We start from the raw sequence: 14,178 nt of genomic DNA on the forward strand, positions 1-14,178 counted from the left end.
TTAGCAGGTAGGTACTAATGTCAGACCGCAGTGGGACGTCTCAGGTGTCTCGTGATCTTTTAAACCACCCCCCGGTGAGGGGGGGGGGAGTCGATGGAGGAGAAGAGAAGCTGGAGCACCACGGAGATGTGGTGTCAGATATCTAGGGACTTTTCAGACTTTCTGAGGGGGGAATGTCAATAAGTTACTGTTCTTTTCTCACAAACAGGTGATGTTTTTACGCAAAAAAACTGAAAAAGGTCATCATTTACCCTCCCAAAGGAAACATCTAATCCATAAAATAACCAGTAAACTTCACTGGAGTCCTTTTGGGAAAAAAAGGCTTAACTACTGTCCGATGTGTCCAATTTTCTACTTATTTTCACTGTAGGCTACTGCCTCAGGCTGGTTAACCATGTCAACTGATGTGTATGTGCGGTTATCGTACCTTTCTTTGCGTCCTGTTTACATCATAGTTTAATGCGACAATCTGAATCTATTTGAACACATACAGTCCGTTTAAACCTACAATAACTAATGTTTTTGACGTCCTCCTGAAAAACAGCCACATAAGTCGTTTGTTTAAGCAGCAATTACGATTTATTTTTACGTTTATAGTTGCAGCGCCCTCCTGAGGCCGTAGTAATTATGACGGGAGCAAATCGTACTTTTTAGTAAGCTGGCAAAGTAAAAAACAGGTTTCATGCTTCTTGCGTTCAGGGCGGTTGTGGCCGCGTGGACGGCAATATGACGCAACTGTGGCCTGGCGTCTGTGCGCGGAGGGGGCGCAGAGCCTGAGCGCCAAACTTCCAACCCCAAGATTTTGTAACAACAGGGACAGAATGCAATGATTGGCTACAGAAGAGAATAAATTCGTTCTTGGAGCCGCTCTGACTGCAATCAGTAGGAACAACCAGACTGTTCGCGGCAACCACCGCGTGTTTTATACTTCTTGAATGCAAGAAGTATGAAACACGTTTAAGAGCACCAAATTATGCGTTAGGAGGCAGGGTGGGGTGGTTTACGAGTCAACAAGCACAGGACTCTCACCCAGGAGACCGGGTATGTGTCCCATTTGAAAATAAAAGTTAACTGCAATTTAGCTTTTTACTTTACGGAACTAAACTACGTCTCGTTCCAAGTCACGCGCGTAACCAGAAGTGGTGTCTGATTTGAGCCCAAACCACGAGCTTTTTCTAAACATAACTATGTAGTTTTGGTGCCTCAATGTAACCACACTGCGACCGTTTCATATCCTTAACGTCATGTTTAAAACCGCAACCGTTATGTTCTCAGGTTTAGATATGAGGACGGAACAAGCTCCTGTGGGTTGTATTTTCTTCCACCGCTAGGGCCGATCATTTATGAAACGCTCCTGTGGGTCGTACTAGAGGGTAAGAATGAAAAACCAATATCATTGTATGGTTTGGAGGACTTGCTTTGGAGAGTTGTGTGTAGCAGCAACAATGTAAACTCTGCCATATCATCACCTTCAAGTGGATATGTTGAACTTGTTAACATTTCCACATCCAGCATTTACAGAGCAACATGGAGATTCATGTGTTTGTGTCCACCTGATGAATGTTCATTAGTCCAGTATTCTCTCTCTGGGTTAGTTGTTTTTGGTCTCCGCCAACTCCTGAGGGAAATATCTGTCTTTTTAGCTGCTAAATGCTCCACTCTGTTCACCAGCTGCTCTCTGACTGACTGTCTGCAGCTGAGCAGAGTGTAAAGTAGCTGTTTTGGTACAGCTCCTTCTCTGAAAACAGCTGCCTGCTGTGATGAGAATGAACCATGTGGACCATTAACCAAAACTAAGAGCTGAAAGAAGATTAAAGCTACGTAGAGTCGGTTATCTGTGGGCTCATCACTACAATTGACCTCTTTCACATACAAGTAGTTATGTGATCCAAACAGTTCTTCTATTCCCTTTAACACTAGCCTTGACAGAATGAGTGTGTGAGTGTAAGAGGAAAGGGGGGGGCGGGGGGGGGGACTCCACTGTCATGTCCATCATAATATCCAGGATATCACTCTATACTCTATATCAACTGATCAAACTCTTTCTGCTGATGAAGACTGTGAGATGCAGTTGAAAGCTGAGGAAACACAAGTACACAGACAGTACTTAATTTTTTTTGTCAAATTCAGTCAAGATATACAGTACAGTACATTTTTAGCACATCTGTATACATCTTCACAAAGACTTGCAGAATTATTTGGTAAGGTTGTAAAGACATGTTTTATAAGAAATACAAAAATACTCTGCTTTGAATACCAATTGTCAGATTTTTTCCACAAAAATAGTTCAATTACCTTGTTAAAAATGATTAAACTTAAATATACTTCTCCCTCGTTAAGAAAACTGAATTTTAATAAATATATATTTTCATTTTATATATTTTAAATTCTGGACACAAGATGTCTCCTATTTCACTGTAAAGTCAATTCTCTGTTTGTTGCGTCGACGTTTCAAGTTTCCACCTCACAAAATAAAAATCTGCAGATGAATGATTCTGCTCAGTGAAGCTCAAACATCTGAGCGAAGAAATAAAAATACATTTTTGAGGGCTTTCACTTTTACACATAAGGAAAGCCTGAACAGTAAAACAAGCTTTTTGCAGTTCATCAAAACATTCCAGAATCCAGCCAATTAAAAGCTGGTCATGTGGACAAATAAGTAAGAAAGTAAGTAAGAAATAAAATATACAGTGAGATTCCTTATAATCTTCTGTAATCTGTCAACTTTTTCTATTTTTATGTAAGTCCTAAAGATAGTGGTGTAACACGCTTCTAGTCAATCCTGTCCTGGTCAATCAAAGTGACCGATTCTAATAACACGACTGTGAATGATGAAAGATCTTTAAAGTGTGTTCGTTGGTCATTTGTTTGCACGTCTTCTCTTGGCTGGTGTGTCTGATGACGGTCCACTCTTCTTTTTTGCTCTAGTAGTCTCCTTCTTCTCTGCTCCTGTTAGTGTTCAATAGACATTAACAGAACAAAACTGAAATATGTGGTTGACCCAGTAAAACATATATTAAAAAGGATTGGTTCACATTTTTTTTCCAGTCAGTGTTGAAACAATATTTTTATGCTCAAAGCGTTAGTTTTTTTTGCTGAGCTGTCACGATAGCAACAAAATCAGGACATTTCATATGCTAGAAACACTGACTGTAACTCTGCTGAAGCTATTAATTAGCTTCTTCTTAGCGTCTTAACTTTTTGGAATTCATCTTTGCACAAAAAGAGAACTGTGGATTTTATCTTCCATCACTTTTATTGAAATTGCTAAGCAGCCAGTATGGACAGGAGTAGTCTCACTTTGCCAGACCCTCCTCCAAAGCGCACTGAAGGAGGGTCTGGCTACTCCACATAGCATTCGAGGATGGGAGGAAAACATACTCTGGTTTAATGTCATTTCCTTAAACCAATCAGAATCGTCATGGGTGGTGCTAAACTCGGCACAGAGCCGCTGCATAATAGTCGTGCGAGAGAAAACTCAGATTGGACAGATAGTCTAGCTAGCTGTCTGGATTTCCCCTGCAGAGATCTGAGGAGCAGTTAACCATAGTCCAAATTTACAAATTCCAACACAAAGAAAGCAGAAGGAAACGGAAAATACATGCATCCGGCGGAATTTCCTGCAGCGCCGGAGCAATCCCTGAAGTGGAACGCGAAGGACATAGACTAGGACAGGAGAGACCATTTAAGCTCCATTGTACAGACTGTGATGACAGAGAATTTTCAGTAAGTGAAAACGCGACACGGACAATCTATTGTTGTGTGCTGCATGTGTGAAAGGGAAACTTTGGACAATTTCCGGAGTTCATACGCAACACGGATCAATATTTCACAAAAATATTTGAAATTTGTGTTTCAGAATTTAGTTTATTGTCTTTTTCTCTCTCCCATTAATCATATCACGACCCCTGAGATTAATCTGGTGACCCTTTGGAGGGGCCGGACTCCTAGGTTGGGAACCCCTGGACTAAACTAGCTAACTCTGTATAAAGTAGTTAAAACTAGCTCCACCTCCAGCAGCTACAACAGTACAATAGATAGAATCACTTATTAGTCATAGAAGATATATTCTTCTGCAGGACGAGTACTTTTACTTTTGATACTTTACAGCTGTGGTGTAGTCTACTTGATACGCAGGTATACGCCGTATCCCCACTAGGAAAGGTCAAGGATTTTTCTTATATGCACTTACAAAAACCCGAGGATACGGGAAACGATGACTGTTTTGTGACAGAACTTTTACACTTCATAAATTCACCCCATCTGTGTTGCGAGTCGCGTAGTAACAACAACACAGTTGTTTGGCGGTCATTCACTGTGCAAATGTGAAATGAACTAATGTGAATCACTATAGACTATAGGAGATATAAAACGAAAGCGAAACTGAAATTACACTCTTTCAGTGTTTTCGTAAGCCTGCCCCTTGAAGCTACTGATGCTTCAAATGACACTGCAGCAGACCTTAACGTTGCAAAAACTACAGAAAATGAGCCAGATGAGGCAGATGCTATACGCGGCAACGTTACAAAATACGCATGCGGGGTCGCTCTGGGATGCGCTGCTCTGGGATGAGCGAGTATGAAGCTGGGATGGGAAAAATCCCATTATACTCACTACAAAGAACAACACTACACCACTGCTTTAAACCTGCTGTACTCGAAATACTGGGAGAAAAAAAAACAGCGGGCTGGGATTGCCTCCACACGGCTCTCGCAGACGGTTTCCCAATCAGAGCATGCGAGCGGAGTCGGGCGGTGAGAATTTCTGCTTAAAGGCCGATCTGCTCAATATCACTCCACGCTCAACTCAGATTTCACCCAGATTTTAATATTCAAATCGCTCCAAAAAAAAAAAAAAGCTGCACAGTATTAATCAGATGAACGGTGCCATGGTGGCATGGAGAGGGAAGGCGGGCGCCGTTCATTTGCATGTACTGTGCTGCAGTAACACAGAGACGGACTCGGTCATGCTTAATAGCCTAATAGCTGGTTTGATTTGCATTGAGAGATGATTTTATAGAAAGTACCTCATGCCTTTTTATTCCTCTTTTTAGTCAACTTTAGCATGGGTTCATAAACTTATGAGTGCCACTGTATACACAGTACGTGTCACTGATGTCAATAAATCAAAATACCTTTCTTCTGAGCCGTCTTCCTTTGTCCCGGTGCTTTCGGTTTCCGACTGGTCTTCAGCTCCACCTCCACAGGGTAGTGGTCGCTGATACTCAGAGCCTGGGAAACCAAAAACAGTTTAAATAGTGACAATATTAGTGTTCTCCTTTAAAATACAGTAAGCTGTCAATCAGTTGAACACAAACAGTAGTCTCACTTCTTCATCCGTCAGCTTGAACTCTGTCTGGAAGTTGAAGGCCTTGGCCGAGCCGGGGACGATGGAGTCCAGCATGCTCTGGCCGTACACCACGATCCTAGTGGCAGGAAGTGGATCACAATCTTTTAAATATATTAAACAGGCAAAAAAATAATAATCAGCTTAGATAGTACTGTAGCACTGAGGTGTGCATTACCTGTCGTAGGTGTTGTCATTACAGTTACTAGAGGTTGTGTCGACATCATCGGCTATCAGCCAACGATAGGGAGCAGAGGTGATGCGGATCTTGTCCTTCTTCTTCTTGGAGAGATAACGGCCATCTGCATTAAAGTCCCCCAAAATCATAATGTTCTGCAAAAGACAACACAACACAAAACAACAAAACCAAAACTTCATGTTAATCATACTGTAGGTATCCAAAGCTGTAACAATACAGTTGTTCTAAAGACGCCTAGAACTAAAGTTGACCTATTACTTATTTATTAAAAGTATAAAAAGTATTACCAGCAAGATGTATCCACAGTAAAAAAGTACTCATTATGCAGAACGGCTCCTTTGAAAGTGTTATATTGTTATAGAACATATTATTATATCTGTTATGTATACATTTAAGAGCATTTTAATTTTCTAGTTTATCAAAGTGTCAAATAAATGTAGTGGAGTAAAAAGTACTGAGATGTAGTGGAGTAGAAGTATAATGTTCCAGAAAATAAAAATACGAAAGTGAATTACATATAACTGTTTATCACTCCCTACAGTCTACGATCCATCCACATGATGTTCACTACAATTTCAAACAAAGGTCAAGCCCATTTAGGAGACAGGAAATGTAAGACACTGGTACCAGTATACCATTGAAATGTATACCATTGGTGCCGCTTGAAATGCGAAAATTAATTAAATTAACCATGGAGTATCTTTGGCTAGGGTTAGTAAAACATCAAGGAATGGCTTAAAATAAATACCCTGGTTTTCTGAGTGAAAGTCATGTATTTGTTTTAGGCTATGCACCGAATCCAGATTTTTGGGGTTCGGCCGAATACCGAATCCACTGGTTAAGATTCTGCCGAATCCGAAACCAAATACCGAATCCTACTCCCATCCTCAGTCCATTAACACAGTAAACACATTAATGAATGTAATGTACCTGAAGTTGCTGCATTTTGGCTGCTGTCTGTAGATTCCTTCATGCACAACTCGTATTCTTTCCAATGTTTGATATGCAAATGTTTAACAGCAGCGATGTTGTGTGTTGTTCAGGGTCCTTGCCACCACGAGACAAATCGGCATTGCAAATTAAACATGTAGCTCGACTTGAATGTCCTTCTTTTGACCGAAAGTACTGCCGAACAACAATTTTTTTGCTCACGAGTTCCATTTTCACTTTCTCATAGCCTACTGCATTGAACGGTCCACCTACGTAAACATTACATTACATTACGTCGACCAGCGTAGCGCGCATAGCGCGCGTAGGGTTTCGGTTCGGTGGAAAAAAATTCTAAGGTTCGGCAGAAACCGAACCCCATCAAAAAGCCCAATATTTGGCTGAATCCGAAGCCGAATCCTGGATTCGGTGAATCCCTGATTTGTTTGACCCATCCACCACCCAAACAATAATGCTACAACCAAGAGAGGTCGGCGCCTAACAAGAAACGTAATTATGAGTCGTTAGGAGCCGCTCGCACAGTAGATGGTTGTTTTCTGGATGAGCAAATTCTGCAAATGCAGTATTTGAGTACATGTACTTAGTTACATTCCACCTCTGACAGGTAGGTATGTGACTGTGGTTTACCAAATCCAAACCGGACCTGCCCCCACTGCTAAAACAAATCCTAAAGGAAACACTGCATTCATTGATATAAAACAGCCATAGACTGATTAAAGGCTGAACTGTCAAAGAGCATAACATTAAAGAAAGAAAACACATATGTCTCATAGGAACTAAGGTTCAATAACTAATTCTAAATTCTGGACGAAACAATGGTGAATTACAATATCCTAGCCTATTGATTATTTCACTCACCCAATATAACTTCAAAATCCACATGAAGACAATGTTTGCTGCAACACTTCATGACACCAGGAGCTAAAAGTCGTTCTGTTGTCCATTAAAATTGGTTTTCAAACCTACTTTGAATTTTATTTAAATATCATGAAAATTGTGTAACAGTTGGAATAAGAGGACCTCTGTGTCAGGCAGTAAATTTCAGAGTTAGGAAGGCAACATTCTCACATATTTGCATTTATGTGGCACTTTCTAACGGAGTCAAGCAATCAAACCTACATCAGTTCCCCACTTCTTCCTGATATAATCGACCACATCATGCAGCTCGTCCAGCTCCTTCAGCGAGTCTTCTGGTTTGGTGTGGACTGGGATCAGAACCAGGTCTTTCACCACTGGAATACACCGGTACAGTATACAGACACTTAGACACATTTAGACTAAAAATGCATAATACTTATAGAAACATACAGTATGTAACACATACCTGTAGATGGACAGCTGAAGCGCAGGATGAAGGGCTCTCTGGCGAAGGCGTCCAAATCTCCAACTTGATTATCTTCATACTGGTAAAAATCTTTCAGTGTCACATCAGCCTCTCTGAGACACACACATATAAACACACACATAAGACATTGATGTGTTTGTATGCATGCTACACTTAAATAATGGACAAAGCTTCCAGGTCTGAAAAGTGAAGCCAAGGCTGAAACTCCTTAAACCTGCAGTATATATAATTTCCAGCAGGGGGCGACAACACTGACTCCAAAAAGAAGTTTCAGTTTCAATAGAAGTCCATGGGGAAATGATCCTACTTCTCACTTCATTTATTACCTTAGTAAACATTTTCATAACGAGTTTATGGCCTCAACTGCTAGTTTCAAGTCTTCTTCAATACAGCATGATGTTCATTTAGTAAATTATGGTCCTATTTATTTTTAAATAAATGATAAAGCAGGGGATGCTTTAGGGACTTGTCTACACACCAACCTGTCAATCAGGACAGTGGCTTAGCAATGCTAACCATGGAACGGTGGGCATTAAAATAGATCTGAACTTGTTTTGGGGTGTGGTCCATGTTTTCATCTCAAACTTTGACCCTCTCACTGTGTGTCTTCACTTCATCAAAGTGAATTGGAAGGTTTTGGTCACCTAAAAACCTCTTGTTCAGGGTTCTGCCAACTAAGCAGGCTAGCTACCGCTAGCATTAGCTGGTAACTTAAGGAAAAGTTTGCGGCAGTACCTGGAGGTCTGCGTTTACCTTCCGGTAAATCTTGCTTCAGAAGGGTTCAAAAAACATTGATGGCAACGGCCAAAATGCCAAACTCGAAGCATAAAAACAGCAGTCCACAAACCAGTGAGTGACGTCACTGCTGCTACGTCCATTCTTTTTACAGTCTATGGTGCGACATGAACCTCTTTCTGATTCTTCAAGCTACATGTACCACAAACTGCATGTTAAACCCATATATTTACATCACAACAAGTCATAATAGCTTTTATTTGAGAGTGATGCCGTCTTACCTGTAGAAACAAACAAAGCGCTCCTTGTAGGTGTCTCGTCCTAGCTGGCCACTGGCCTTCATGGAGTAAGGACGGTTTTTGTTGGAGCTGAGGGAAACAGAAACATCATTAAACTTAAGTTACAAGAAGTTTGCTAGTGTCTCAGGTGTGATGCTAAGAGTAGGCCTAGCTAAATCATCAGTTAGTTCTTTGGGGGCTGTAGTAACACAGCCTCTCGTGCACCTCTCGATTTGAATACTGAAATCAAAGCTCTGCTGTTCTGGCCAACATTTTATTTTTTAGCTTAATGCTGTCTGTCAACTTCTTTTAAACAAATCGACTGCACTTTTAGATGCTTAACATGCTCACTTATAATATGAGTTGGTAAAAATTAAATTGAGGGAGAAGGAAATGAAGCTCAGCATACGTTCATTCAGGAAGACTTCTATGCTTCACATTCCTCTCTCTCTCAACCTAATCAGCTGCATTGTCATCAGCTGAATGTGGGCGTTTACTCTTACAATTTTACTTGTGTTGGACTAAACTTATATGTACTATTATAATCCTTTTATCTTTTTAGGTGTGACAATGTATGATCTGTCCAGGGACAGCAGATGTAAAATAGCCTTTTGGCTAATTCTGGCACATTGTACATTTTTATATGTATTATTAGTGTGCATTGTCCCCGTTACATAAACTTGAAATAAATAAAGTTAAACCAACCAGAGTTTGCCACAATCTCTGTGAGCTATCGTGTTGTTGCATTCAAACTTTAAATCTGTTCTACTCTATGCTGCTGTCAGTTGTCATTTCAGGCAACATATCAACCTATCATGCACCATGTTTATAAAGCTATAGTGCATAGTTTCTGTCTCCCCCATGAGGAATTCTAAGTAATGACAACAACATTGTCGGCGCATCCGCATGATACAAGCCTTCTGTGACAGTGCACCACCCCTGCCCCTCCCCCACGCAGTTGCTAGTAGCCAAGGAGGACACCCAGGATCAAAAACACACGATGGACTCTTCAGAAGAGGTAACAGACGTCCATTAATATAACAAAATGTTACGCCCTAAAGCTTTAAACTTTAGGTCACTCCCAGTTGAATTGTGTTACATATAAGAAATCTAACTCACCTGTTGTTGTTGAGTTCTTTCAGTAACTTCTCCATGGCTTTACCGCTCTTATCCATCACCTCCAGTATCACCACCACACTGTACCGAGACATGATCTACAGGAAACACATCCACAGTCAACATGTTAAAATAGGACATACTGTATGTTATTATCATCATCCATATTCTCTGGATAAAATCAGAATGAAGGAGTTACCTCGGTAAGGCGTTGAACGACCACCTTGTCTGTGACCTTTTTCGTTCCCAGGTTTTTGGCATTGAAGGCTGCGATCTTCATTTTGACTTCAGATGATTGAAAACGTTTTAGAGGTTGAATGAACTAAATAAGTAGGGACAGAAAACAAATGTGGAACAGAAATTGCGGTAAATGAAATGTCTGAAACCAAGAAATAAGCTCTTGAGAAAACACTGGTTGGCGTGGAAGAAAATATTCTTTCAGGTCCAAATCTGCGCTGATTCAGATGAGTTTTATTCAATGCTCAGTGGAGACAGAAGTCCACAAGATGGCTGTAGAATTCTCTCTGAAGATCAACATTTAGAGCAAGGTTTCATACGGTCACATCAAGGCTAAAACAATGGGTTTTTGGCTTGTGTATTTAAGACATCTGAGTAACCAGGGTGATTAGAACTCCGGAAAAGCACTATCTCTGTCTGCAGTTGGGGTGTGACGGGTCTGGTAAATGTAATTCCCATGTTCTCAAGGACTATCATCCCGGATGAGTAGATCAACAAAAGAGCAACAAAATGTTCTAACTTAAATGTAAAAACACAAATAAAACGTATTAATTCAGAGTGGCACATTTCAGAGGTTTATATTATATGTTACATTATAGGATTATTTCATTATTACATAAGCAGCATTTTAATGTTGGAGATAGTTGAGCTTTAGTGAAAATTCTAACTATTTTTTTATCTGTAATAATGGGTCATGTTGTATATGATGATGACATGTTTTGTACAAAGTGTTTTGAGATGTCAAGTAGCCTAACTACAGTAGTAGTGCAGTAAAAGAACAATATTCCCCTCTGATATGTAGAGAAGTGTAAAATGGAAATACTCGAGTAAAGTACAAGAAGGCCTGCTGTGCATAAAATGCACTAGAGCTGGGCGATATGGAAAAAAATCTAATATCACGATATTGTTGACCAAATACCTCACAATTGCGGCGATATTGTAGTGTTGACAATTGGTGCTTACAAAAAAATATTTACACAATGAGATTTTGGATAAATAATCATCATTAATGTGTATATAATAACTAAGTGGGTTAAGGCAAATAATAGAAAAGCTAGAACAGTCTGGTAAGTTCAAACTTTACTGTAATCCAGCCATTAAAACCATATTGTGTCATATTTACGATATCCAAAATCTAAGACGATATCCAGTCTCATATCACGATATCGATATAATATAGATATATCGCCCAGCCCTAAAAATGCACACACTAAAACATGTAATTATTTTAACTGTCAGGACTCCCACAATCGAAATGCTTAATATGTTACCGTTAGACATTCATTAATGTTACACTTAATAAATTATACAAATATACATTATAGGACAACTTGCATCCACGTTAATGTCGCTGTGGTGTCATCAGTGACTAAAAAAAAAAAAATAGGGTGCCACACGGTCCACAAACAGCAGTTTAGTTTCATTTTGGACATTTTAAGTTTAAGACAGACTTTAGTATTCAGGTTTTAGTAAGAGCATGAGTTCCAGTGCTTCACTTTAGAGAGGTTTTTAGTCGATAAAAAGTCAAACAAACAAGATGAACTCACCGGCTTGGTTGAAATACGCAAAGTTACAACTGAATATTCAAACAGACCGCACTCTGCACAAAACAGATAAAACCTGTTTGACAGGAAGTGTCTGTGTTGGCCACAAAGCGCGCGCGCGCGCGCGCACACGCACACACACACACACACACACACACACACAATGCAAACTAGGCTATTACCAAAGACGTTTAAAACCGACGTGTGTGTTCATCAAAAAACGATGTATCCGTCAGCAATACTTACTTCCTCGTTCCTGCTTGCACAATGAGATGTTTTTTTAGGTGGGCGTGGTTCCGTCCCCCTCCGCCCCTCTGGTCTCAGGTACAGGTGGTAGCCTACAGGCACTACTGAAGAGTAAAGAGAAAAAAAGTTTTGTGCCCTAAGCCATGCCTTAACATGCCTCACATTAACAAAAGAGCACACATCACGCCTGTTTTAGCAGCACTTCACTGGGTGGTCTGTACCAGACCAGTATAGAATTCTATTCTAAAAATCCTGGTGCTTACTTTTAGAGCCCTGCACTGTCAACTTCCTCCCTACATCTCTGACTTGATACAGCTTCATACATATATGTCAATGCTTCATACTCCCAGCCGTAGTCTGAGGGTCATTAGGGGTCCGTTCCAGGAAGGAGGTTTAACAAACTCTGAGTCTAACCCTGAACTCTGAGTTTATTTACGCTGAGATGGGAAACTCTGAGTTTTCGGTTCCAGAAGAGCTGATTTGAGTTGGTTCAATCAACTCGGAGTATGTTCACTCAGGGTTACGCGCGTGCACCACCACAATAAAAAGGCAGCAAAGAATTTGTAATGGAGCCATGATTCTACGATTTACCATGGCAACAACCACAAACAAACGGGTCGGCGGAAATACTCATGCGCACAAACAGCGAGTTTTGTACAGTTGCGTACGCATTAACAGTGTGCAACACCAATAATTTCATTTAGGTGCAATCCTGTGGGCGAAAAAGTAAACTACCGGTAGCCTATACTAATCCCATTCTGAGGCGTCAGCACTATGATCATTAACAGAACTATAATGTATAATCATTTATTTATTTGTAATGGCTCTCACTGGTTTGTGTCCAGGGAACACTACAAAAACGTTTAAAAAACGTTTCACAGCTAGTCACACTTTTCTGACGGCTCTGCATAGCCTACAGTGGCTTTACTATTACGTGTGATCCGCTACAATAAAGAAAATTGCCGTTTGCAAAAACGTAATGCGACACAAATAATCTGCTTGGATGTTAAAGCATGTCCACGATGGTTGATGTTAGTGATATGAGGACGGATAAGGTATCATATGTAATGGACTGTGATAAAAAATACCTCTCAAATCGGTTATGTGGAAATTAAAATACATCGGGACTCAATACCGACGTAAACTCTCTGTGAATTAATACAGCTTTTTCATCAACGTGATCGTCGACAAAAGGACATGACATGTTTGAGAAAAGAACGTTTTATAGTCTGCCTAACATAAATCAATACGGTTTTTTTTTTTTATTCATGCAGATAACAAACTGCATTAAAATGCGCCTGATACTATACAGACTGAATGAATGAATGAGGAAATGAGTTTCTCCTGCCTCTCAGAGGGAGGAGAATGAGAGAAACTCGAGGTTTCTGGAAGAAAACCTGCTCCCGCCCAGGTTAGGTTCACAGACTCAGTTACCATAGTAACTGACTCTGAGGTTAAGTTACCTCTCTTTCTGGAACGGAAAACCCAGAGTTTCCCTCATCTCAGGGTTAACCAACTCAGAGTTTTCACTAAACCTGCTTTCTGGAACGGGCCTTATGTCAGAGGCTATTAGATTACAAAAATAATGCCTCTATGTATTAATGCTCATGGGTAGCCTAAATGGGTTCCATTCAGACCTTAACATTAAGTCTTTTACGTTATATGTCCACAAGATTCAACAAGACATTTTCACCTGGCTATACCCAATGTTTAGATCTGTTGTGGTATTTATGCAAATTAGCGCATATACGTAATTAGATTATGCACCGTTTGCCCATGTTAACAAACTATTTAAAAAAAAACTTGTAATACATTTTTTATGTTTGTCTTCATGTAGGATAAATAATCAACTCAGTAATTTTCATGGTGATATGTAAAGGTTCATATTTTTACCCTATTCACGTGAGAAAAAGAATGAATATGGTTATGAATCTATATTTGGGTGTTTTTCAAAACTTTCACCTAATGGGATTTTTCGGGGCTTTTTTTTTTTTACCTTACTCAGGACATATTGAGGATACAAAATCAGTTGAGTTTGCTTCTGTTGCAATTTGTCCTAGGTTGACCCCCATTTTGGCTTAAAATGACTGGACTAATGGGGTCCACCGGAAGGGGAGGGACGTCGCCTCTCTATTAGACCATAGGCTACAGGGTCGAAAAACGTTGAGCTAAATGATCCAGATT

At 40.1% G+C, this 14,178-nt stretch overlaps 1 protein-coding gene across 2 annotated transcripts; it reads right to left on the reverse strand.

Annotated features, from left to right (window-relative positions):
* Positions 1-2,093: 2,093 nt before the first annotated feature.
* On the reverse strand, positions 2,094-12,096 carry LOC120557279 (deoxyribonuclease-1-like). 2 transcript variants are annotated; one of them, XM_039797454.1, is made up of 10 exons: positions 11,995-12,096; positions 10,167-10,289; positions 9,971-10,065; positions 8,855-8,941; positions 7,818-7,930; positions 7,613-7,725; positions 5,525-5,679; positions 5,329-5,425; positions 5,135-5,231; positions 2,094-2,949 (listed from the first exon to the last, which is right to left on the reverse strand). In XM_039797454.1, exons 2-10 carry the CDS (start codon positions 10,245-10,247, stop codon positions 2,861-2,863), a joined length of 927 nt encoding a protein of 308 aa, XP_039653388.1. In that variant the 5' UTR covers positions 10,248-10,289; positions 11,995-12,096; the 3' UTR covers positions 2,094-2,860. The 2 variants fall into 2 exon arrangements, with proteins under 2 accessions (XP_039653388.1, XP_039653386.1); XM_039797452.1 differs by lacking the exon at positions 11,995-12,096 and adding an exon at positions 11,752-11,950.
* Between the last annotated feature and the right edge of the window lie 2,082 nt (positions 12,097-14,178).

This window comes from Perca fluviatilis, chromosome 4, assembly GCF_010015445.1.
Source record: "Perca fluviatilis chromosome 4, GENO_Pfluv_1.0, whole genome shotgun sequence".
NCBI lineage: Eukaryota > Metazoa > Chordata > Actinopteri > Perciformes > Percidae > Perca > Perca fluviatilis.